Source organism: Pezoporus wallicus, unplaced genomic scaffold (genome assembly GCF_028554395.1).
Source record: "Pezoporus wallicus isolate ANWC-B61680 ecotype Strahan unplaced genomic scaffold, APGP_CSIRO_Pwel_v1 contig_6644, whole genome shotgun sequence".
In the NCBI taxonomy this organism is placed as follows: Eukaryota; Metazoa; Chordata; class Aves; order Psittaciformes; family Psittacidae; genus Pezoporus; species Pezoporus wallicus.
This window is the reverse complement of record NW_026637098.1, coordinates 325,946-352,193: the sequence shown is the minus strand read 5'-3', so window position 1 is coordinate 352,193 and position 26,248 is coordinate 325,946. Positions and strand designations below refer to the sequence as shown.

At 46.9% G+C, this 26,248-nt stretch overlaps 1 protein-coding gene across 1 annotated transcript in view; it reads left to right on the top strand.

The window, feature by feature from the left end:
* Positions 1-25,812, top strand: part of ADRA1D (adrenoceptor alpha 1D) — a 50,281-nt gene extending 24,469 nt beyond the window's left edge. Inside the window, exon 2 of the mRNA XM_057403212.1 lies at positions 21,409-25,812. Coding sequence (XP_057259195.1) covers positions 21,409-21,977 — 569 coding nt within the window. The 3' untranslated portion in view covers positions 21,978-25,812. The remainder of the gene's footprint in view (positions 1-21,408) is intronic.
* Positions 25,813-26,248: the final 436 nt, after the last annotated feature.

Below are 26,248 nucleotides of genomic sequence, written 5' to 3'. Positions count from 1 at the left end.
AGAAGAGGTTTGGAGAAGCAGCAAAGTTTTGGGGACTGTCCTTGTCCAGAAGCAGCCTGAGCAACACAACAGCTTGAAATGCCTGCTACAAGCTGACCTTTCCTCTTCAAGGGGATTAAAGAGGTATGTAGGAGCCTCTAACACACTTTGTGCCATCTATTTGTCTTTGCTGTTGATATTGACTCTTCCAATAGTGATGCACTTCAGCCCAGTCCTGGTTATCTGCTCCTACATCAACACAGCATCTGTCGCAAGATGTTTTGTGCCAATACCTGTCAGCAACTCCAAAATGGGTTTGCTTGGATGCAGGATCAACTCCATGCCTGGCAAGAGGCTTCTTTTCTGCTCAGACATTGACTTAATAGTATTAGTAATGACAATGTATTGATGTTTTGTAGTTACTTCTAAGAGGTATTAAACCGATTATCAGACCAAGACAAGCACAGCTGGGTTAATCTGAGCTTTCAAACTTGAAGGACCATGGAAAAAAAAAATAAAAGACTCAGTCCTAGAAATCAGACATTGGGCAGTGCCATGTGTGCAGTTCTGGAACCAGCTAATCCCTCCTTTCATGGAAAATTCATCTATGGAGTGGAGTGATTTGGGCCTTTTAAGTATAATGGAAGCATCAAAAGCCACTCAAGGGTACTAGGGAAGGTCTCACCTCCAGATGTCCAAGGCTGAAGGCAGAAGTACCAAGCCTCCCTGTTTTGGGCCCCATATACAGCAACAGCAGCCCAAAAACCTTTTTCTTCAGGGATACATCCCAATACAGATAAACACATCCATCCAGATTTTAAGTAAGAGCTTGCTTCAGTTAGAAAAGCAAGGGGATTTTTAATACTAAAGGAGTTTTCTGGCTGCAAACAGTAATTCCTACCCCATTCCTGCTATCTTGGGTCACACACTCTGGAAGTCAGATGCATATGCTGAAAAGACATGGGGATCCAAGTGGTGCTACACTGCCTGATGCATAATAGGGAAAGAGCATCCATTGGCGTATACAGTTGGAAGAGCTTGGATGAGGGAACTTATCTGCTTTCCTCTGGAGACAAATGCCTGGAGACCACGCTGTGTGTCATCAGGCTTAGCCCAACAGAGAGCTCAGCATCCAAGGTACGCTTGGAATAAACGGTATTTATTGAGGCACTCATCAGCAGTGATTGCTTGGCAAGCAATAGAGACACAAGGCCAGGCCAGGCTCTATAATGACTTTCAGAGCTGCAGCTGGGTGCCCAGCATAACAAGACTGCTCATCCCAACAAAGGGATACAGCATTGAGGGAGTGATCTGAAGTGCTGGATGCACCTGCAGAAATGACTCCTGGAAAGAAGGAGTGTTGAGACATGGGTGTGAGTTTTTATAGTCTCATGTACCCCATTTCCAGCCGTTCAGGACAAGCCCAGGACTGCACTCCAGGCAGAGATCTACCACTATTATATTTATTATTATTAATATTATTAGTACTACTATTACTATTATCATGTTAATAATCATCACATTTTGGAAACTGGACCAGCTCTAGCTGTCCTGTCTAACATAGAAGAGCAGTCAGGTTTTGAAAGTACTATCCCTCAAGGATTTCCCTCAGCCCCTTGCTGAGGTCCAGATGACATTCACCCCAACTGAGGCATTGAGGAGAGCAGCCCCATCTCCTCTGGGCCATCAGGGACCTCTCAAAGGCAGAAGCAAGGTGGTCATTACTAAAGACTCACACCTGCAGGTAAAGGTGTAATAAAGGTTAAAGGATTAAATAATATCCCAGGTGGTTCTGTGCTGCAGTCATGGGATCTGAGAGCTTTTAAAGTATTTTATTTGAGATCTTTTTTAGTATTCATTTAATTTGAGACCTTTCTAAGAGTAAGCCCATATCTCCTCCAAGGTATCTGATACCTGGAGTCAAAGAACTCAGATAAGGTGAAAAAAGCCACAGTAACAACCTCCTTTTGCATGGATCTACATGAGCAGGTGTACAAGGGACAGATGCACTGAGAGACATTTGAGGATAGCTTTCTTGCTTTCTCCTCTTGACCTGTCTTCATGGGGCTGAGATATCCTTCTTGAGGGAAACAAGTATATTCCTGGGAAATATAAGAGCAGCTTGGCAGCTTATATGATGCCTTCCCATCACTTGCTTTTGTCCCTGTGGCTTGTCTTGAAGAGTTAAGCTGATTCGTGGCATGGCTAAATCCATTTCTGTGGCTCTCAGCATGTCTACTTCTGTCCTTATGGGTGGCAGGAGCATGGCAAAGGAAAAGGCCACAGGTAGCCTGCATTGGACAGGATAGCAAAAGAAACAAAGTGAAAACCTAGGCAAAAAGCCAAGGAAATAAGGTGGAAATAACTTAGGGAGAGGAATCAGATAGGGGGAATGGAGAAACAAAGCAGGAACCTGCCCACCACCAAGACCAGAAACAATGCCGAGTGATGGGAATGCGGGACACAAATCACCCCAGCTCCTTGTGCTGGTGCCTACAGGACTCCAGTGCCACTGAGCAGCCAGCAGACTTTTCCAAGTGCTTGCAGGCAGGGCTGCCCTGGGATTGATTGTCCTCATTTGGGCATGGCCAGGAGCGAGCGTGTGTCCTTTGGCACCTGTCCCTGCGAGAGCGAGACACAACTGCGGAGAGGAAAGCACAGGAGTCACTGGCAGAGGCGGTTTGCTCTCCCCAAAAGGGGACAGGGACCACTTTGATGGGGGCCTGCATCAAAAGGCTCCCCAGATGAAGCACGAGATATAGGAAGGATGGAGGGAGATATTATCTTTTTAACAAGCTATTTTGGTTGTTTGAGGGGTTTTTCTTCTCTTGATTATACTTTTTTTTCCACTGGACTGAAAGAGGAAAGCTCAAAGATCAGGAGAAAGGGTTGCTATTGGAAAAGCTCTTTTTCATGGAGTTTTACATAAATCATAGGATCCTGGAGTGGTTTGGGTTGGAAAGGTCCTTAAAGCTCCTCCAGCTCCAATCCCTGCCACGGGCAGGGATACCTCCACTAGAGCAGCTTGCTCCAAGCCCCTGTGTCCAACCTGGCCTTGAACACTGCCAGGGATGGGGCAGCCACAGCTTCTCTGGGCACCCTGTGCCAGCGCCTCAGCACCCTCACAATAAAGAACTTCTTTCTTATATCCAACCTGAACTTCCCCTGTTTCAGTTTAAACTCATCACCCCTTGTCCTATCACTATCAGGTGAAGAGTCTCTCTCCGGCATCCAATATATAACATAACAGATAAATACACATAGCAGTTCTTCCAGCTCCTTTGGGAGCCCTTAGAACCGCTTGCAAGTGGTCTATGAGCCCCACAAATACAAAGCAGATTAGGCAGGCATCAGAGTACAGCACAAGGACACCCCAGGCTGCTCCCACCAGCTATCCTCAGAGCTTCAAGGCTCCATATTAACACATCACACACTGATTTCTTCAGCAGCACAAAAACTGCAGCTTTAATGCTGCTGGGACCTGAAGGACTGTTCACATCTGGCTCAGGTCTCTGCTCATGGCATCCACAGGTCCTTGCAGACCATGCCACCAGTGCCAGCAGCTTGCTTTGAGAGGAAAGGCCCAGAAAGCACTCTATGGTGCTTATTTCTTCATAGCTCTGGGTAATTACAAAGCACACTAATGGATATTAGCTCGGGGTGTGAGAGTGCAGAGACACTTAACTGGTCTCAAATACCACCACTGTAGCTCACTGTAATTAATTAAATGTCGACATGGTCCCCAACAAGCAAAACCTTCATTACACTCAATTAAACCCCTTGATACAGATGCTTGACTCATTGTCAGTGCCTCTAATTGAGACCAAATGCATAGAAATGTAGACATCACAGCTTACATGTGTAAGACCCAGGGAAAGATCTTATAGCAGGGAATAAAGGTCCACTGCTATTCCCAATTAGAGCAGTTTCTGAGACAAATCAGCTCTTTCCCAAACAGTTCTTGCACTTACCACGTCTGAAGAACCTCTGTGGTAATGGTGATTTTTACAACTCTTCTATATTGAAGACCTACCCCATTTTGGAATGGAGTTTGCTCATTGCAGCCATAGTTTGCAAGGCTAGAATGAGCTGCTCCAACTGCCTACTGTGATTTACACAGGACTACAACCCCAAGCACCTTGTTCAGCAATTTCTTCAAATCCCCCATTACTCAAAACCAGTTTTCTCCTTAGAAATACATTCAGCATTAATTCAGGACTGCAAATAATGGAGGAACCATGTCCCTAGTTATCTTTGCTGTTAAAAATGACTCTTTCTTCCCAGAGTAAATTTATGCAGCTATAGCTTCAAGTCATTAAATTTTGCTGCCTTTCTTGGCTAGATAAAAGATATGTTTGCTATCAGAAACAGCTTCCCCTGTATTTCACCACAATGAATGTGCAAGTTGCTTCAGTTTCTCCCAGATAATGCCAATAGATCAAGATCCTTTAATCTCATGCTCTACAAACTCAAGTTTCCCAGTCCCTTGTGCTGTCTCGTAGAGCTCCTCAGAGCATTTCCTGTCTCCTTGGCTTCCTTTCTGCACTGTGGGCACCAACATGGGACGTGATTTTCCATATGAGCAACCTCCATTTTTCAGTCTTCCTTGGTCTAGTTCCTTTGTTTCTGTTCTTGGCTTTCTTATGATCTGAGCTTGTGTCGTAACTACCTAGGTAGATGACGGATGCCTTTTTGCCAACAGCCTTCACAGCTTTTCTGTGAGGGAGGTATCTGTAAGAGCAATTAATCAGCTGTAACTGGAAGGGAAGATATTCCTGTAAAGAACCATTTCACCAGAATGCTCCCATATGCTACTCTTCAGGGAGTGCACAAATGCTGATCCAGAACTGCCAGTATTGCTAGTGTATGCAATGCTGGGATTGATACTGGGCATCCTTGCGTTGAGAAGATATTTTCATGCTTAATGCCCACGAGTTTAATGAGAAGTCAATATGTAACTACCTTTAAAATCTGTTCCTTGACATTTATATGCGGGATCATCAGATGGTTTTGCTTCACCCAATATTACAAGATATCTGTAGTTGCAAGCAAATTGATAGTCTTGAAGAAGCGTATCACTGGCATCTGAGACAGATGGTTTCAGTTGCCAGGGAAATTGCTCTTTTTGGTGTTTTGAATATCTGGAGGCACTTTGTAGGGGATCTGCATTGTAGGAAAGTTGGGTCCTGTCTCACAGCAAATGTAGAATCCCTTTACCCAGCCATAGATCCATTGCACAAGACAAGACTGAACACCTCTGCTTGAAGATCTACTGACCAAGACATCCTGGGGACCCACTGGTAGTTCCCCACTGGACCCCCAGGCTCCCTTCCTTTAGACAACACTGCTGGTGGAAGTGCACAAGCAAAGCAAGTTATATATATATATATGATATATATAGATATAGGTATAGATATAGATATATAGATATATAGATACAGATAAATATATAGATGTACATCTACATACACATACACACATATACCCATATATACATATATAGAGACAAATATAGGTAGAGAGAGAGAGAGAGAGGTAGAGGTAGAGGTAGAGATAGAGATAGAGAGAGATAGAGATAGAGATAGAGATAGAGGGAGATAGAGATAGAGATAGAGATAGAGATAGAGATAGAGATAGAGATAGAGATAGAGTCTAGATAGATGCCACAGTTTCTTGTTCCCTTGATATGAAGACCCATCAAAGTTTCTTAAAAGGGAGGGGGCAAGTCAGAATCTAGTTAGTGATGATGGAAGAAGAGGACATAACAACTACCTGGGATGATGTCTGCCTTGACAGGGCTTGTCCACAAAACCAGCACTTTCCCTAAGAAGGGTCGGAAAGTCCACTTAGGGCCATTTCCCTGGAACAAGAAGTGAATATGCAAAATTAGCTTATCCCAAAGTTAATTAGGAGTCAAGGCTACATCAAGACAGGGAGTGCACCCCACATACCATGTCTGCTCCTTCTGAGCAGTGAGTGAATTGCACAGGAGGCAAAAAGGCTTGCTTACCTAATGAAAAGGCAAGAGAGAGGCAGGCAGATATCTCATAGGAGGTACTCAAATTGCCAGGAAAACTGAATGCTAATTTCCATCCTTTCCCTTCAGGATCAGAGATTAAAAGAGAAATAGAGATAGGGCAGAGATGGAGCAGTCAGTGAAGAATGTCAGTGGAGAATGAGCCTCATCTCCATAATGAAGCTCTTTGAGATACTCATCTCTTCTCAGCAGAGATCCCATTGCCCTGCGCAGGCATTTAAACCAGGCGATGCAGCAAGTTTCTGGTGTTCTCTCTCCTGAAATATCTCCTTAAAACTGCATGTAGCTGTAAAGCTTATACAAAACCACCAGGATATGGTGGTTGGTCTGCTGCTATGTTTCTTGATCTTTCCCAGCATTGTTTTCATGCTTGTTCTAGGCCCAGTTCTATGGCTAAGACAACCAGGCAGGCAATTTTGCCTCTTGTGTCATTTTACTTTCTATTCAGCCATGACATCCAGGTGCTCAGCTAACAAAAATGTCTACAGTTTGGGTTTTCTGTGCTTGCCACCCCTTCCCACTGAGAGGTACTTACACCATTGTGCATGGTTGTATTATTCCACCAGCTCTGCTGGAGACTGCTCTAGTCTGGGCAGCACAAGCTCTCTTCTCTCCTGACGTGGTGCTACCCATGCAGTCCCTCCTATTCATGCTGTCAGATGTATTGCTGTGGGGCACAAATTGTGGGGTACAAGCCTTGTGTGTGCTGCACAAGTGCAGGAAACCCCTGCTAAGCATTATGTGGCAAACACCCCCTTTGGGGACTGGTCTTTGATTGCACAGCACAAAGCACAAGGAGTTTCCCCCATCACATCACTGCTAGCAAATAAAAGGGATTAGTGTTGATTTGTTGGCTGTGTGCCTGGCGTTGCCACAGCTGAACACTCCCAAACAGAGACCTACATGCAGGTAAAACGCTTGGCTCTGCTACCACCACACAACGTCCAGGCCAGAGTTATGCCAGGGTCCATGCTAACAGCCTGGATGCCGAAATCTGGTCCCTTATCCTGTCCCTGTTTACTGTATCCACAGAGATACGGCTTAAGTGCATCACTGCTGAACAACCAGATAAGAGATGCACAGCTGGTCACATCAGACAGAGGACATGACCCTTCCCGTGGAGAAGGGAGAAAGGACTAAGAAGGATCCTTTGCAGTCAACCAATGCGTCATTAAGCAGGAGACTTTATCCCTTCAAGTTAAGGGCTTCAGGAACTGTTGGAGCAATGAGGATGTTGTTATCTCACCATTCCTGTTATATTTTTGGAGCCCTGTTACATTGACCCATTGTTTTCTGAGAGGGGGGAAAAGTCTCTTTTTGAAGTGCAGTGTTTTCAGAGCTTGGTAATCAGCTGAAAGCTGGGTGTCAGGGCTGAGGAGAGACGCAGCAACTCTTTGCTATCTATGTCCCCTGAATAATTCCAGGTTGGGGGTGAAGACGGAAATACTCATTTATTTTAAGTTTCCCTTCTTGTCACAGAGAAAAAAAAAGCCAGAAAGAGAATGTAAGTGATGAGAAACTGCAGATTTTTCCATGCAAACTGAAGCCAGAAGGGCTGTGCCTTGGAGCTGGGTGCGGAAACAGGGCAGGCGTTGGAGGATTTTCCCCTCCGAGCTTGAAAAGAAACAAGAAGTTGGCTGGCTGGTCTTGAATAACCCCTCCTGAGCCTGCGAAAGCTGGTCCTGAATTCTTCATCAGAGCTGAAAATACCAACCTCCCCCATCCTTTCTTCTCCACCCTTTCCTCCACGATATTGCAGCACCCCAGCCCGGCGGTGTGGCTCTCTGGAGGATGCTGTGCAGCATCTTTCGCAGCCAGCAGCAGGGCATGGGCTGCCAGTGCTTGTGGTGCCAGGCTCCACAAGCCAGTGACGTGCTGTCTGACCAGTTCTGACATAAACAGAATGTCCTTGGGACCGGCACGGTGGAAACGCACTGAGGAAGCTCCCACACCTCCCCTTGATAGCGTGTTTTCCAAACGCTGGCCTCCTGCCACTAGCAAGTTCTCCAGATTCGGGGCCACCAGTATTGCCAGCAATGAGCTAAACTAAACCTTCCATTGTAACATCATCCCTTTAGATCAATGGTGTTATCCCTGCTTGGGTCTTGGCGATGCTCACGCACTCAAAGTGAGTCCTTCTCACCCCGCACTGTAAATTAAAGCCAAGACTCAAGCATTTGACTTTGGGGAAGAGTTTTTAACTCATTTGGGTTGGGCCAATGAAAAATTGCCTTTTTCCTTTGTGCAGCTCGGATCTGGCCTCACTGTACATAAAATGCCATGTGTTCCCAGCAGGATTCAGCCTTTCCAAGGCCTACCCTGCAGCCAAATCTGATCGACATATTTACGAGCTTGTAAACAGGACGGGGTGGGTGAGTTCACATTCTTAGAAAACCAAGTGCAGAGAAAAGAACTGAGTTGGAAAAACAAAGAGTAGTCTTGGGTCCGACCCAGCAAACACAGTGGTTTTTCCAAGTCTTGGATGAGATGCTTGAGAATCATTCCCCTCCATCCTTTTCTACAGGATTTCCCAAGCTTGCTCTTTAGTTGGAAAAAATACACATTCTCAATGCTTCTGAACAGAGTGGAGGAGATAGCTTGATAGAAAGGGACATTTCTTTTGGAGGTGAGTTGAAAGCAGGCTTATGTTTGAAGTAGACAGCGAGGAACAGCAATCACTTGCAATGGAAGGCTTAAGGAAGCTATCAAAAGGAGTAGGGCAGAAGAAGCCAGTTGGAGCATTCACCACAAAGTGCCATTTTTTCTACCAGTGAATGCAAGCACCAGGAGCTAGAAGAGTGGTCTCCAGATCTTGATGATCCATGAAGGCTTGGTGAACGGTTCACAGAAAACTTTTGAGTATAAGGGATCAATCCAGTCTGCAAGAAAACGATGAGGATTAACAGGTTTTGGTTCAGAAAAGTTGGAGAACCACTGGTTTATACCTTGTGCTATGTCCATTCAGAATTTATAGATACAGAAGCAGAGAGCTCTTTGTGGCAAGGGCTGAAGAAACATTTTTGCTAGCTTGCAAAAGAAGCTTTGATGATATCACATTAAATATATGTGTCAAAGGAGTTATCGCAGGGCTAAGTGCTTCTACTAACTTACCACCTTGCTTAGAAGTTTGTTATTGCTTCTCTTGCTGTAATACCTAGGGTTTTTCAAGTGGATTGTTGTAGTGAATCTTCAATTGACCCTCCAAAGTCACTTTTAGCACCACTCCTCCTTGGTTATTGGGGTTTATTCTTAGTTCAGTATGGATTTAAGTAAGTTCTTTGCCCTCTATATACCATATTTTTATCTCTCTAAATAATAATGCAGATGATCATGAAGTTCTTACTGACTTTTAGGAGCAGTCCCTGAAAATAACATTAACAAAGAAGGTCATGCAATGTTTCCTAATATTGATTAGATGTTACATTAGCTTAACATCTATTGGGAACCTCTCCCAGCATTTGTCCCTTCTACAGTTTGCAACCTCCATCCAACCAGGAGCATTGATTCTTTCCTCTGTTTATCCCAGGCTTTGAAAGCTAAACCCTGTAGGATGGTTTCAGAGTGTATCAGGATAGTGTCTGAGCTGGTTGGTCACCCACTGATGTGCCTGGGCAAAAGATGGAAACTCAGATCCACTGGATTGCCAATAGGAGCTAGTTGGGACCTCAAAGAAGTAGAAATTCTCCCATAAGCCACACACCTCCTTCTACAGGAGGTTTTGGACGGGCAGGGATGTGAAGGTTAAATTCCTAACCAACCTTACAATGAATTTTGCCTCCATTCCTAAGAAATCCCACATGAGAATTTACTTTCCCAACTAATCGTGCAGCCCACCATGTAGGAAACAGAAACCTGTGGCAGGCACTGATGATAGCGATGTCTTGTGTTGCTGGGTGGCTTGTACTGGTGTCTCCTAAAAAGGGGTCACTTGAGGCAATTCTTCATGTCACAGAGTGAGGAGAGGAAGACTTTTGGGAGTGATCCACTGCCCGCCCAATCCAACTGGAACAAGACTCCAAAGCAAGGAGCTAATAGCAGCAAATCTTTCTTGCTTCTCTGTGCATAAAAGCACCAGATTAAAGGTGGTTTTGGCTCCAGCTCTGACTTGGCACAGCACAGGTTTGCCTGGGAGATGGATATGTCAAAGCCCAAGGTAGTTTGTCACCAGTTGCATGAGATCATTTTGCTGAGCTGGATTTGTGCTAGATTAAAAGCCACACATCCAGGGCTTAATTCAGTAGCCTAAACACCACTCTCTAATGCCATCTGAACCACTCCAGGGTCTCAGAGTCACCTGCACAGATCTGGCTGATATGAGGCAATTTAGAGAAGACCCACACCCTTTGAGAAACATCAGCAGTAGATCAAGATACACTGGGGTGTCTAACATGGCTCTAGCCTCTTGTGTTTAACCAACCAAGTCACACCGGTGAGACAGGAATGCAAGCATCAGGAAGCTAAGAACATAGTCTCCTACTGCAAAGAGTTATTGTCAACTAAAAGAGAGCATTATGCAACCCAGCAGTAATGGACAAAGTTAACCAAGGCCAAGAACTTACATAGTTTGGTGTCATACTGGCAAGCTCACACAGGACTTGACTAAGCAACATAGAATCACAGAGTGGTTTGGGTTGAAGGGAGCTTAAAGCTTCTCCAGCTCCAACCCCTGCCACGGGCAGGGACACCTTCCACTGGAGCAGCTTGCTCCAAGCCCCTGTGTCCAACCTGGCCTTGAACACTGCCAGGGATGGGGCAGCCACAGCTTCTCTGGGCACCCTGTGCCAGCGCCTCAGCACCCTCACAGGGAAGAACTTCTGCCTTATCTCCAACCTGAACTTCCCCTGTTTCAGTTTAAACCCATCACCCCTTGTCCTATCACTACAGTCTCTAATGAAGAGTCCCTCTCCAGCCTCCTTATAGCCCCCTTTAGATACTGGAAGCTGCTCTAGGGTCTCCACACAGCCTTCTCTTCTCCAGGCTGAGACCTGCAGTAAGCAAAACATCTTTGCTTACTATTATTTACAACCTATGCCTATGGTTGGATTTCTGCCCATGAGAAGTTCTACCTATGGCTTACTCCTGCTGCAGGTAACAGCTAGACAGCTTGCCCGTAAATGCTTCCCTTCCCCAAGAGCTGGTCATGCTGACTGCACTACCCAGCAGCATGCCTGAGATGCCATCATGCAGAGAAGACTCTCAGCCTCAGATGCAGCAGGACCTTCACGCTCAGGAAGCCATGGGAATGCTCCTCTCTGACTGACACGCTGCTTTGTGCATTGCCCTGGAGGGAACCTAGCAACCCCACAAGGCCATTGTGTTCATCCCCATCCCGAGCCAGATGGAATGTTTCTTTTCACAGCATGTTTCCTCTGTTGAACCATACAGGGAATAATCTCACTGTGGTCTCTGCCGTGCTTACTCTATAGCACATGGATTCCAGTCTCCCTGCTCACACAGCAAGACCAGAGCTCTTGACACGCGACTGGGATACCATGACTTTTTCCTTCTCTCAGGAGACTCTTATTCTCCATTAGCATCTGGCAAATAAGAACCTTCCTGAGATGTTCCTTTGGATTCGACAGATTGGCCGATCTTCCAGGCATTATATTATTATTATTATTTTATTTATGTCCTTTTCCTGAGTCTCATGATCTACAGATTTGTTTTAAAATCCCCTTTGGGACTGGAGTCAGGCCCCAAATCTGGAGTCAGAGTCACAAAAATCTGTGAATTATTCAGGAATAGGCAGTTGGATACATATACGTCTTTCCCAAACATAGGAAACACTGCAAAATATTACCTTTAAGGGAATTTGTATTAAAAGCCAGATGAAAAAAGCCCACATATTCATTTTGTGACTCCAAAGCCCACCTTACTGACCCTTCTGTGTTCAGCATTGTCTGTGGCCCTGAATCTACTTCATCTTGGAGGACGAACCAAGCAGCTAAAAAGGCAACCCCTGGGCAAGGCAGGGCTGCTTTTACAACATGCTTGTCTTTAGGGCATGGTGAAGGCAATGTCTAACACCAAGCTTGGATGTCCCAAGCCTCCTATGCAGTCTCCTGTCAACACTGAACCAGCCATGCTCTTCACCACAGAGTAAGAAGAGCACTCATGGTGATGAGTGGCCCACAGTTAATGGTCATTAGTAGTTCTTAGACAGAGCCCAGGTCCTGGCTTCACAACAGGCATGAGAAAGCTGATGTGCCAACATTGCCTTCCACAATGTGAAAAGGAGATATTTGGTCCTTCTCTTCATTCTCTCATGAAAGCATTGCCTTAACCATCTTCAAAACCTTGTCATTCACCCCCACATGAAAGAGTAGCCATGGATAACTGTAGTCTATACCCTTGACAAGCTGTGGCACCCTCTCAGCAAGATCTCATACCGTAGCTCCTGGAAGGCAGCGTGCCTACCATGACTCCGCATCAGGCCAGCAGATGCGCATCTCAGTGCCCATACAGAGTCACCCACTACCAGCACTCATTGTTCCCTTTGGTGGTATCAGTGTGTGCTGCTGGGGCAGTTTCTCCTTGAAGACCTTGCTCGTGGGGGTCTACAGCTTTTAAAGTTTCATGTCTAGTTTTGGTACTAATGTTGGAGGGCAGAGACTGAAGCAGAGTCCTGCTTTCATGGGTTGCCAGGGCCCAAGGTGCCTCATTCTCTGTGGTGCTCACCACAGGAGCACGGTTGAAGGGAATCCATTCTTGGCCCTTCTAGAGACCCAGAGCTCTATATATCTATACATCAACCCCTCTGCAGTAGCAGGCCACAATCCCTTAATTGTTCCTTTATTATCTTGAGCACAACTTTCTCCTTTATAGATCCTGAATGAAAGATATTCAGTATACCCAAGGCAATGAAGCTTTGTGTGTAGTGCTAACATGGGACATTGAGGTCCTTGGAAAGAGAAGGCAAGAAATGTAATGACCTTCTGGGGATTTACCGCTGCTGCTTTCAGCACTGTGTTTCCTAATGAAAGGGCAATGCCCTCCCAAGAAACATGGCATATTTAACCTTCTATGGGTCCCCTCGCCCACCTACATAAGCACATTCCTAGTGGTATCCAGCAAATGAGTTTAGCTACAGCTTGCTCAGGAGCCAAGCTAACTTCTAGGGGTTATTTATATTGCTGAAACAACAGCAACAAGGAAATAGAGAACAAAAGAGCCAATTTTTGGTCACAATTCCCCAGAGCAAGGGCTGCAGAGCAGACTGGCGCAGAATAAGTCCTTCATAGCTGTTGGCCTGAAGCCTTTCTTGGGCCCCATGCAGTCTCCCAATGGTCCTAAAACATAATTACTCCCTGGTGGAGTTGTGAGTCTCTGGAAGAGCAGGGGGTGCTGTGTGGCAGCCCACCAGAGTGGATCTGTCCTCTGAAACACATGGTTTGCATTGCACGCCCTGTGATGTGGCGTGAGGGCAACTGGAGGTGATTAAGGATGCTGGGACAATGTCGGAGGGCTGCATAGTGGGGTCCTTAAAGCTTTTTGGGAATGGTCTCTGAAGTGAACTGTTCCCTGGACCGAATTCATCTGGAGAGGTCTAGCTGGACCATGCTAAGCTGTGCACAAGCCAAGACTAGCTAGGTTTGTGTTAGGTATTAGTATAGATGTACCTGTGTGGCTCTTCACTATGTCACTCTTCACCACTATGGCAGGCTCAGTGATGAAGCTCTTCCACTGATGAAAGTCCTATCCTGCACAGGAGAGAAACTGATGCATGAGAAGTTTTGACAACTCCTCCTAAGAGCGGAGACCAATGACATTAAGGGTGAAATCCATCAAGAGTAACTTTGGATGCCCATGAGCCAGGAGTCTGAGACCTTCTTAGATGCCTAAATTCAGTTTGGTGGTTCACAAAAGACTCACAGTTTTCAGGGTTTTGATACCTCAGAAACATCCCCATGGCAATGACTCCCATCAGCGGTCCAGATTCATGCGGTTGCTTTGAGAAAAGCTCTAAAGTGAGCTTTAATGGGAATGAAGTGCAGAGGAATGAAGAGCAATTTCAGTCAAGTCCTGCTGATGTGCTGCAACTTAGAGGAAAGCTTTGGAGACGTCACTAGGACTGCACTGCCTAGAAGTTAGGGGCCAGTTTGGTTTGGGGACCATGAAATAGACCAGTAGATGATCAAAACAAGGCTCTACTGCATTATCCTTCTGTTGCTGCCAGGCAAAGCCACATTCAGACCTCAGCTTTGAGATCCTGCTTGAGAGTGTTGGTGTTTTCCATAGCCCTTCACCCCCTCCCAGTCTGGTCTCTCCTGCCTTTGCAACCACACCACAGGCTGCCCTCATTCCCCACAGGGCCCATGCATTCCAGATAAGCACACCCTACCATGGACTTTGGCATGGCCAGGGAAAGCCTCTCCAACCATCAACTTAGGACAACACAACACTGCTGAGAAGGTCAGAAATAGGCAGGGAGGGGTGGTTTACCCCTGGTTTTGGCCAGTCAGGGTGCAGAAGTTGGATCAAGACAACTGGTAGGACAAGGGGTGATGGGTTCAAACTGAAACAGGGGAAGCTCAGGTTGGAGATAAGGAAGTTCTTCCATGTGAGGGTGCTGAGGTGCCGGAACAGGGTGCCCTATCCCTGGCAGTGTTCAAGGCCAGGTTGAAGGGGCTTGGAGCCAGCTGCTCTAGTGGAAGGTGTCCCTGCCTGTGGCAGAAGGTTGGAACTGGATGAGCTTTAAGGTCCCTTCCAACCCAAACCATTCCACGATTCTATAATTCTATGGTTAAGCAGGCAGTCTGCGCACATTGGGGCACGCAGGCAGCTCACTGCAGCTTTCATTGGCGTGATGGAAGCTGTCACTTAGCTGTGACGCTGTTTATGCCGTCAGCTGAAAGGCTCACAGGCCTGAGGAATTCTGCCTGCTATCCCAACACCATCGTCCCACGGGGAAAACGCTGGAGTCACTGTGAACATGCTGTCCTCCTCCCCACGCCAAGCAGCTCTTGGATCCGTCCTGGGAGGGCAGTGAACTCCCTCATTGCTCCAAGACACACCATTAGCTGCAAGGAGGTATTAACCCTCTAGGGACCCTGAGATGTACGGTGGAAGTGGTCATAGAATCATGGAACGGTTTGGGTTGGAAGGGACCTTAAAGCTCACCCAGCTCCAACCCCTGCCATGGGCAGGGACCCCTTCCACTAGAGCAGCTTGCTCCAAGCCCCTGTGTCCAACCTGGCCTTGAGCACTGCCAGGGATGGAGCTGGTTGACAGTGGATGGAGGAGAAGGTCAGGAAGGACTGGTCAGAAGCTCAGGCTCGCAGTCCCACACACAGGCAGAAATCAATGCTAATGTCCAGCTCATCCTCCCATAGCTTGGCAGCTGCATCAAGAAGCTTGTCCATCATGGGAGCCTGGGAAGGAGCTGGCAAGGCAGGATGCAAGCCGGATGATGACCGTAAAGTGGCAGCTTATGATTACTTTGGACCAGATTTAATTATTTTTTTGAGAACCAGAAGAAAAGAACAAAGAGAATGACTCTTTCTTTGGCCAGGAGAGCCCACAGTGAGCTTCGGCAGCTACAGTACCTCCTGCACCAGGGTTTTTCCTATACCAGCTGAAATTCTCTTAACTTATTGCTCTAATACATCCTGAGGGAGTCCTCAGAGCCCTCCTGGCCTTTGAGGCCACATCCAGGAGAAGCTTGGGCGATGGAACACTTATGGCCTAATCCTACATATGGATTTCTGGAGCTTCCTCACTCAAGAACAGAATGGTTTGCACCTTGGGTAGATTTTCCTCTTTTCCATGAGTTTTGCCTATCATTTTTTAACATCAACAGTCATGCAGCAGCAGGGACATCCCCAGCTGAGCAACATGCTGCGAGATGAACTCTCTTTTCTTCTTTGCTTTTAACCTATAACCCTAGTCTCCATCTCCTGTGATGCTGCTTGCTGTGGAAAGGCAGTGACTAATAGACTTCTATTTACCTTCTCCATGGCATTCCAGCAACACCCGCAGGTCCAGCTCTCCATAAGCTACTTTTGTCCAGGGATTGATACAAAGCTATCCTGATAAGGATAAAGGGTTCCTGATACAAAGACCACCCCAAGCAACAGCAAAGCCCCTTGTCAGTGTGAACAATCCTGCTTGTCCTCACATTTCCCATATTCCTGATGGGACAGCACTGGGGCATGACTTTGGCACGTTGTTTTTCTCACCTGCTATCACGTCTGCAGCATTTCTGTGCCATGGACTCCAGTACATGCTCTAAAGCATGGACCTTTTAAAACAAGGATGCCCTTGCCAACTGCAGCACAAAGCAAGCCTGCTCACAGATTCTGGCTGCGTACTGGGAGCCAGGGCCAGAATTTAGCTTGGACTGGGTCCATTTTCATTTGTGCATTTGTCTTTTCTTCTTGTTTTGCTTCATTTTTCGGAGGGCTGAACACTGGGACCAGCAACTCTCCAAGCAATCCAAGTGATATCACCTTCGAGTGAGTCATGGGGAGGGCAGGGTGGAGAAGGGCAGGCAAGGAAAGATCATGAGATTGTGCTAAGTCAAACAAGCTGAAAACTAATGGGATGTGTGTTTGGATACGTGGAGGGGAGATTGCATCCTGCATCCATTCCCAGCCAGTGCAGGGTGCAACAGTGATGGGGACCATTTCCATGGCTTCAGAGATGTGTACCTGGATGGTTTTGCCCCAGATGTGAGTCGAGTGGTATTAACTAGGGGAAAAAGTACACACAGAGCATATCAACACATATGTCCTGTGCACACACACGGTAAGGACAGCAAATAAATCACTCTTTTGCTTTCACTTCAGAGCACATACTTTATCGGCTCAGCTTTGGCACCACCAGGAGAATGAAATCCAATCTTCAGCTCATGTTTGGTCTGAGTCCAGTCTCTTTGCACAGTGCAGGATGATTTTCCCTGAGCTCATCTGCAGCTTTCTTAATTTCTTAGTGATCCTGAGGGAAATTCTCTAGGGTTACAACAGGACCCTCAGCTAATGCTCAGACCAAGCTCTGTCACCAGGATTCAGGCTTTGAAAGATGTGGAATGAACTCCTATAAACTGATGAAAGTTATAAAGGCTCCAAATTGACTTTCAAGCCCCCAGCAGTATTAGAATCATAGAATCACAGAATAGTTAGAGTTGCAAAGGACCTTAAGATCATCCAGTTCCAATCTGCTGTCATGGGCAGGGACATCAAACACTAAACCATGTCATTTATTAGAAGACAAAGTCTTCAGCAGGATCCCATAAGCCAACATGGAGTCATCTCAATAAGGCAGTGGAGAATGTAAAGGATGAGGCTCTACATCCTATCCTACATGATAGTATTCTACGTTGAGATACAACCAGGATCCTCCATCCACCAGGAGAACAAGCATCACTAGGTGGTCAGTCAGGGTGGAGAAGGTTCACCTCGGAGGGTCTGTCCCTACTCCCCAGGCTGCCTCTGTGTTAAACATGTGGGTTTGATTAGGTTGGATGTTGAAGCAGAGCAAAGACAAGCCAAGTCTCGGTTGTCTTCTCCCTGTGAGGGCTCTGGGGTCCCAGATGCTCCAGCACGGCAGGGGGTTGTTGGATCCCAGCACATATACTGCATGTATTGTCAGTGCTCATCACACCAAGACCACCCCATGGATGTCCCCAAGGTGTGGGTCAGCACCTCCTCCTTTGGAGAGCACACAGAGCTTTGTCCACGTGTTGAGCTGGATGCTCAAGAGAGGCGTCCAGAGGGCTGATTATGAGTGAGCAGGAAGAGCTCCTCTTTGAAACAAGACCAGGTTTCACAAATCTCTTTGATGATCCCAAACAGCATCAAAGCCAGAACAGGGCAGTATCAAAGAACGGGAAGAACAAGTACTGTAGGACTGTGACATACAAAAGTGCTCTTACACTGAGATATCTAGTGCTGGTGCAACACTCTCTACTCCTGTACCTGAGGTTTTACTCATATTTTCTATTTCTGGACCTTGGACTCATCCAACTCCTCCTGAGCTCTTCAAGTGCCCATTACTCCACACAGTCTTTCATGAATCCTAATAATATCTATGCTGTAACATAATAACTGTTAAAAAGCCCAGCCCAAAACCTCTCCCTCTCTCAAAATGTTGTCACATAATTGTGTACATGAAATCAAAAGCTAATTTCTTCCATTCTTTACTCATTCCCTAAATAAGTCCCTTCAACTCTTCCTTACGTGCAGCCTCCCAGTGCCTATCAGGAGTCGGATGCTCCAGCATATACAAAGTTAGCAGCCAAGGACCTGTTCTGAGGCACCCCCTGCCTAGTTCTGTTCATCCCAGTGTGATCAAATGGTGAAACTATGGATGCACTCAGCACACGTCTCTTCCAAGGGGCACGCTTATTTGCATGGTAATGAGGATGGCAATGAGCCCCTTGTCTTCAGATGAACACAAGGTTCTAGCCAGTGAAAACCAGCCAGAGCTGAACTTCAGAGAATTCATAGAGTTGGGTTTTAATTCTTTTCAATTTGTGGGTTTTATCTGGACAAAACTCGTACAACAGAAACTTCAAGGAGCTGCTAAACACTGGATGTGTTCTTAGTTTAGCAACCATCGGGCTGCTTAAGCAAGCACCAATCTCTTAAGTAGCCCGGCTCAAGCAGTAATCACCGGTCTCATTTCTAAAGGGACCCTTCTTTTATTTGCTTTGTTACCATCGCTTTTTGTTTTCTTTTCCTCGCTCTGAAAGTTGAAAAAATACTACATAAATCCTCAGCTCCTCTGAGAACCCAGTGTGCGCTGCAAGCAGGGCTCACAGCAGCGCTGCGAGAGGGGTTATGGTGATTAATACCCTTTTCCAGCGGGGAAACTGAGGCACAAAACCTCTCCCTGACAAAGGAATGAAAAGGATTATGTGCTTAATGAAGTCCGTCACCTGCTTTGGCTCCAAACACACTGAGCTATGGGGGGGTCAAGCTGGGACAACGCAATGTCAGGACCGAGAGACAGGGATTGCCTTGCAGAGAGCACAGGGTAGAGGCTGGTAGCAGGCAGGATGGAGAGGGGGAGTCTGAGCAGGGAAACAGACCCATTCGCTATTGCCAAGACCTGAGATAGAATCCCAGCCTGGTTTGTGTTGGAGGGGACTTTAAAGCCCATCCAGTTCCAACCCCACTGCCGTGGGCAGGGACACCTTCCACTAGAGCAGCTTGCTCCAAGCCCCTGTGTCCAACCTGGCCTTGAACACTGCCAGGGATGGAGAATTCATTTTCACTGGGTACCCTGTTTCAGTGCCTCACCACCATCATAATGGAGAGATGGAGGAAAGGAATTGATGTCAGGCTTGGAAAACCACCATTGGTCCTCATTGCCCAAAGCATCAGATGGTGCCTGTAGGTCCAGGGTGATGGGCTGGGGACAGTGCACAACGTGGGGAGGCTCAAAGCCATGGCTGGATGAAGAGCAGAGGAGATGCTATGTGCAGCACAAAGGGGGATTATCCCTAGCACCACTGGGGTGTTTAAAAGCTCCTGGTTAAACACTCAGGGGTGCTGTTTCTGCTTTGGATGTGGTGATCCAAGCAGCCTTGCACCAACCTATAAAGCTCATCATTGCACCAGAAAGAATAAACCCCTTTAATCAAACACAACCAAGGTGGGATCATCGCCTCTACAAAACCTAACCCCGGTGCTATTGCTTTGCTCATAACCACAGGCTACACCACCAGAGGCTGCTCATTTAACTGCAAATACCATTCATTTCCATGAAGACCCCAGGTCTTGCCAGCACAGAGACATCAGTTCTGCTTATTGTCTTTATCCAATGCCTCCTCAGCACATATTGACACCCAGTGTGTACTCCAGCCCTAAGACTTAGGTTGGCCTTCAACATTCTGCATGGCTCCATCTATGCTTTCTCTCCTAACCATCAGTAAATGCCGACATCTGTCTATCTTCTCCCACATCCCCGTGATGGAGAAACCCACATACCTAATGCTGAGTCTGGCTGCAATTTGGCCACTTTGTAGGGACGAGTGTAAGGAAGCTCTGCTGGAACCAGTGCTCTGGGTTTCCTGGATGATGTTTTTCCCGCAGCAGTCAGCTTGGAGAGCTTTTATGCAGTGTCAGTCCCAAATTTCTTGTTCCTGGCACTTGTTTGACTGTTTTGACACCAGGCTTTTGAGCGCAGGGCAAATAATAACGATATCCAGAGCTAATGTTATTTACTAAAATACAAATTAACGCTCGGTCACATGGCGGCACGATTTGTCATCCAGCTAAAATTACAAGGAATTAAGGCTGAGTCAGAAAGTTGTTTCAGATGGGAGTGGGGAATGCTGAGAGCAATGGGGCCATGCGGGAGCAACACTGACATCTTCTGGCTGCAGGAAACACCTCCTGCTTTTCCATCAAGGAAAACCCACCGGGAACCTCCCGCGCTAAAGCATAAATAGGGGTTGGAGTGGATCAAGAGTTTACAAGCAGCAAGTAGGAGTGGTGGATCTGAGCCCACTTTAACGGTATACATGAGCATCCATATGGAATTTGAACAGAGGGTCTGTGACAGTGATGACCCAAAATACATATAGGAGGTGAAGAGGTGTTGCTCTTAGATCCATGAGGGTGACAGGGCTGCATCAACCTTTTTACATTGCAGGGTGAACTGTGCAGTGCAATAGGTAGGAAAAGCAAGTACCAAGAATTGATCCATGCAAAAAAGCCAAGCAACAATTTTCTGTCTTATCTGCAATGGGACAGGGCCTGTTGGCCTTGTGCTGATAATCCAGGGAAGTGTGGGGACCACTGAACCTGTTCCCCGATGTGATGCCCTCATCCCCTGCTCTAAGGTCTCAGGAAGCAGCTGGCACACAGGCATGGAAGATACCTCTTGGGTACAAGTAACCTGCATCTGTTCAGAGCGGGATGGCTGAGCCCACGGTGATGCAAACAACTTTGGCCATGGGGCTGGTGGGTCCTGCACCAGGACCTTCTCCCCTAGAGTGGATCCCCTTCAAAACACAGTGTGTGCTGGACTGGGGAGGGCAGTAGCTGGATGGTTATCTGGAGAAGGTGTGAGAAAAGTCCTCCATCCCCACCCCTCATACTTGTGCAGCTCATGAAACAATTACCAGCCTCCCTCCAAGCTGCATGTGGTTGCCATGGCGGCTCACAGATGTATTTGAGGGTGCTGGGTCCATTGCTAGCAGCCTTTTTACAGTGGGGACTAGGAGGCTCCTGCCAAAGACATAGTATTACCTGTTCTTATCACTTTAGGGTTGATGCCTTGCAGTCCTGCAGTGGCCAGCTCTTCACTGCGGTTGTAGGCAAGGATCTAGTGTCAGAATCACACCTTTTTCACAGGTCTCTCCTCTTCCAGACTGCTCTGACTATACCCTGCACCGCCATCCCCTTCCCCTTCCTCTAACCGTATTTCTTGTCATCTCTTCCAAGGTTCTTTCTTCCCATCCCTGAAGCCCTCCGAAGTTGTCTTCAAGGTCATCTTCTGGTTGGGATACTTCAACAGCTGCGTGAACCCCATCATCTACCCGTGCTCCAGCAAAGAGTTCAAGCGAGCTTTCATCAGGCTGCTCAAGTGCCAATGCCACCGCAGAAGAAGACCCATATGGCGCGTCTATGACCACCAATGGAGAGGAGCCTCCATGAACAGCTCAGTGCAAGACTCTGAGACAGACCTGAGGCCCAGGATTAACACCCTGAACAGCTCGTTCCTATTTAACTCCTCCTTGCAGGAGAGACCCAGTAAGAGGCGAACGCTCAGCTTCAAGGGCTGGAAAATGCTCACTCCTTTCCAGAAACCAGCGTCCACCCAACTGAAGGAGAAGATGAACAGCCTTTCCAACAAAATCCGGGGTGGCTCCAGCAAAGGGGGGGTGACAGCCACCTACAAAACAGAGGTGGAGTCTGTCTCCATTGGGATCCCTCATGACTTCACGGAAACCATTGACTATCAAACCTATGACTTAACAGACTGCTGCGGGCTGAGAGAAACAGATATTTGAAGCCACTGGGCCAGCTTTTGATGGTTTCTTTAGAGGTATCTAGCAGGAAGGTGAAGGGATACCATCTGTGGGTCTGCCAGGTGGACTGCAAGCAGCAATCAGGTATAAAATGCAGTTGCCCAAAGGTTATCAAAGCATCCCCCACGCAGAGGTCAGCTCCTTCTGTGGGATCATGGGCTCCTCAAGTAAGAGCCAGTGGCACATCCCATCTTAATGAGCTGCAGAGGGAGAGGAAGATATGGGGTGGATATGGCCTTAGGACGAGAGCTGTTTCCTCCAGTGGATGGTTATCTTTGACTCTGGAAGAAGCTGCGTTATGAAGGGAAACCAGGATGTCTCCTTTGCCTTAAAAACACCACCATCAAATCTAATGGAAAGATCGAACCCCAAAAGACGCCAACCCTGCCTTAGTACATAGGGTCATGTTCCTACCCAGAGGCAGCACCCAGAAAGGACACTGCTGAGCAGTAGCTGGCAGCTCATCCTTTAGATAATGGGTTGGGAGCTTGCAGGTCTACGGGGTTGGATAGGACCTCCAGGAGAGGCCTTTGTTTTGGGGGACAAGAAGACTGTGGTATTCCCAAGCAGGATGGGGTATCCTGACTCTCTGCCCATCGTTGTTTGCAGTGACCACAGCTTTGCCCCTTACACGTAACCTGGTTTTAGGCCAGAGGAGCAGTCCAGATGTGTACACTGATGCCAATGGGTGTGCAGGTCTCTCTTCTGTAATTTCAACCTGTGATGCATTTCTCATTTCACTTGCAACTGAAACACTTGCAACCCATCTTGCTCTAGTGCACATCTGTCTGTGATACAGAGAGAAAGCAGCTCCTTTTGGTATTGGTCATCCCCAACCTTTTCTGTCCCCTTCTTGCTCTTGTTGTTGTCCCTCTCAGACAACACAGAATAAAGGTGTATCCCAGGGGCTTCTCTCAGGTCTGTAGTCAACCTGCTCTGTGGCTCAGGAATGGTGGGATGGCTCACTCTGAGCCCTCTACTGCCCATCTAAAATGGAGCTGAGGTGCACTTGGAGCTCCTTCATGTAGATGGGTCTTCTCCCCCATCAGGGTCATGCTCATGACCCTTCTCCAAAGTGACTTCCCACATAGCTGATCCATCAAAGCCTTTGGTGGCTGTCAACAATGGCCCTTGGTTATGGCCGTTAGCATGGTGAAAAGCAATGTCAATAAGGTGGGGTTTTGCCCTGCTCACAGCCCTAGAGTGTGAGTTGTCCTCAGGAGGACACCATGGTCTCCTGGGGGACCTCAGGGAGGTTGGAGCCATGACAGCCCCACCTCAGCCAGGCTCACACAAGTAGTGCTTTGCAATTCAGAAGATCATCCAAAATCGACTTGACCCTGTATTGCAGGCACTGGTTTTGTCACGTTCCATACATCAATGAGCCACAAAAAGTGATCATCAGATTAAGCTGTGAGCAGAGGCAGGAGGCATATAGGTGATGGAGGCAAAGTCTGGATGTGATGTGCAATGTCTCAAGACAAGTGACTAAAGAACAGGAATATGAAGTTGAGGAGTGGAAACATGAAACTGAATGTGTCCTGGATGGAAACTCATCCACATTAGCACTTTTCCCAAACCACATTAGGAGTCTTTCATGAACGTGCCTACAGCACATCTAGCTAAGAGTGGCTATCAAAGGAGGATGAAAGGCTCCTAGGCACAGCACAGAGAATGTCACCTTTCTTTTTTCTGCTTTAAAAGAAATCAAATCATAGGAAAAGTCAATCTTTGGTTTCTTACTTTTATGTACAGTGCATACTGAGACGTGACGTGTGGAGCTGGCCCTGTCTCAACACCCTTAACACCCTTCTGCCCTTTCCTCAAGGCAAGACTCCAAACTGGACAAATTACTGCACAAAGACCTGCAGAGTTTGTCCAAATATCTTCATCCCAGCAGCAAATCCCACCAAGGCACATGGGCAGCATTACACTTACATTGAACCCAGACTCCTTACTGCCTGCATATTGCCCAGTGTCTGCAGAGGCTGCCAGCTAGAGAGGTTCAACCCTACTAAAAGCAAAGGTCTGACACTCCATGGGAACCTCCATGGGGAAATGCATCTTACTTGTCCCTGTTACTTTGGATGTCAAGGGAAGTGAGACCCTACAGAGGTGATGGGGTGACACAAAAGTCATTTTGCAGTGTAAAGACTGCAGATGCTGATGGTTTCCTGGGCTTTTTTGGGATCCTGATGGGAAAGCATGCTGCTGGCACTGGGGATGTAGCAGAGAAGGCATTAGGGAGAGAACAGAGATGCCTGGAAGGTCAAGGTGAAAGCATTACTTCTGCCTTCCACTCACCTCTCAGGATGCATGTGCACAGATGCCACTATCAGAGGGAGTAAATGCACCCAGATCTGCATGTCTGGACCCTGTTCTGGTGACAGTGCTTTGCAGGTCTAACACAGGCAAGTGCGTAGTGTAAGTGCTTTGGGGCAGAGTTTAGGACAAGCTGATGCAGGTATTATCAGAATTGAAAGTCTATTCAAGGGGGAAAGATGGACACTTGCCGTTAAATGCTCTCTGATGCTCAGGAGTGGGTTTATCTGGTGTCTCTCCACAGCCAGATGTCCACAGCACATGGTAACATCTGCATCCATGACCATAAAGATACACACACACACTTTACTATATTTATATATGTCACCTCCAAAATAGCACATTCTCCTCTAGATGGGCAGACATCCTATAAAGGGAGAACTTGCAGGGGCTTTTAGCAATTGCTGGCAAGCAGTTCATTCCCATGAATGAGTTGACATGATTGCTTCCATTTACAGCCTCCAGCCCCTTGAAAGCAACCAGAAGGGAAATAAGGATTAGTCTGGAGGTTTACTGCCTCTCCATCTCAATTCCTTACAGACCTATGAGGGAGAAAATGAGGATAAAGGCAGTTTAAGCACACATGCATATGCACACATAAAGGCCCAAACTGGCTTATTTACTTACTGCATCTGATCTGGCACTGAGATATACCCTAGAAGATGCTGTAGGGAAGTCTTGAGCTCTTCTGTGCTGCATTCAGGCAAAATGCTTGTTTCTCACCTAAGGTAGAGCCCCCTTTTCATTTAGCATCTTTCATCAGAAGAAGCAATGCCAAGACTAGACCCTGAGGCTGTTCATGTAGAGCTTCATTTAGAGTAGACAGGGTTGCCTTTGCTGGCAGGGAAGGAAGGACAGTGTTGTGTGAAGGATGACCCGAGCATCTAAAATTGTGCATTTCTCTTTGATTCTTTTTATCTCCAAACTCTCCAAGCTTGGAAAAATGGGCTCAGACTTTCAGGAGGTAAATCTGGTCTGATCCCACTCACTTCTCTGGGCCCACAGTGGTGTGACCAGCCAAGGGTATGGCCCCGTTTCTCCAGCTCTACCAAGCAGGCCATTCCCAAAGCCCGCATACCTTGGTTATCCAGCAGCTCCCACCTCATTGCACTGGCTTTGTGTCACTAACATCACCATCAGACCTCGCTGCTTCAACAGACCGAGCGATGAGGATGGTGAACAGCAGCTTGTGCGTCAGTAGCCTCTCGCGAGTCCTATTTCAGGGGGAAGGAAGGTCCCTGTCAGCCTGAGCTGGACTGCAGTTGGGTTGCATTCCTATTGTTTACAGTGTGTATATAAGTGTACATTTTCTTTAGCAGACATTGGGATTTTTTATGTCTAGAGTTTTATTTTTCATCCCCAGATGTATTTATTAGCCGGCGTCTTTCTGTTTTGTGATTCAAGTCTTGTCAGATTGATGTAAGCTCTATGAACCAGAATGCACATATTTTTGTTCGTTTGTACCAAATACATGCACAAACCTGTCTAAAACCTTGCTGTGAGTTGTGGCCGTGTCTTATTTTCACAACAGAGGTTGTGGGGGATGAGGGAAGAAGGGAGAGAAACCTGCAAATTATCCAATATTGGTTTTCCTTAAAGACTTCTATGCAATTTCACAAGGATAATTGTTCCTACATGCAAGGACTTATGGTAAGAATACACCAGAAGGGGACACTTTCAGCTTTATGCTGTACAGGGATGAAGGGATGAAGCCACATCTTATCCCAGATGATTTATGGAGCAGGAAGAATCTGAATGCAGCCATGAGCAAGAAGGCAGAGAGAGGGGAAGCTTGTTGCGTAGTTGGTGGTCTGAAACAAGCTCTTGTGAAAGGATTTCCATGAAAGTAAGGGTTTTAGTTGAAAACTGAGATTTTAACTCATCAAACATTTCATTTTTCTTCTAACATTAAAATCTGAGCATCACTCACA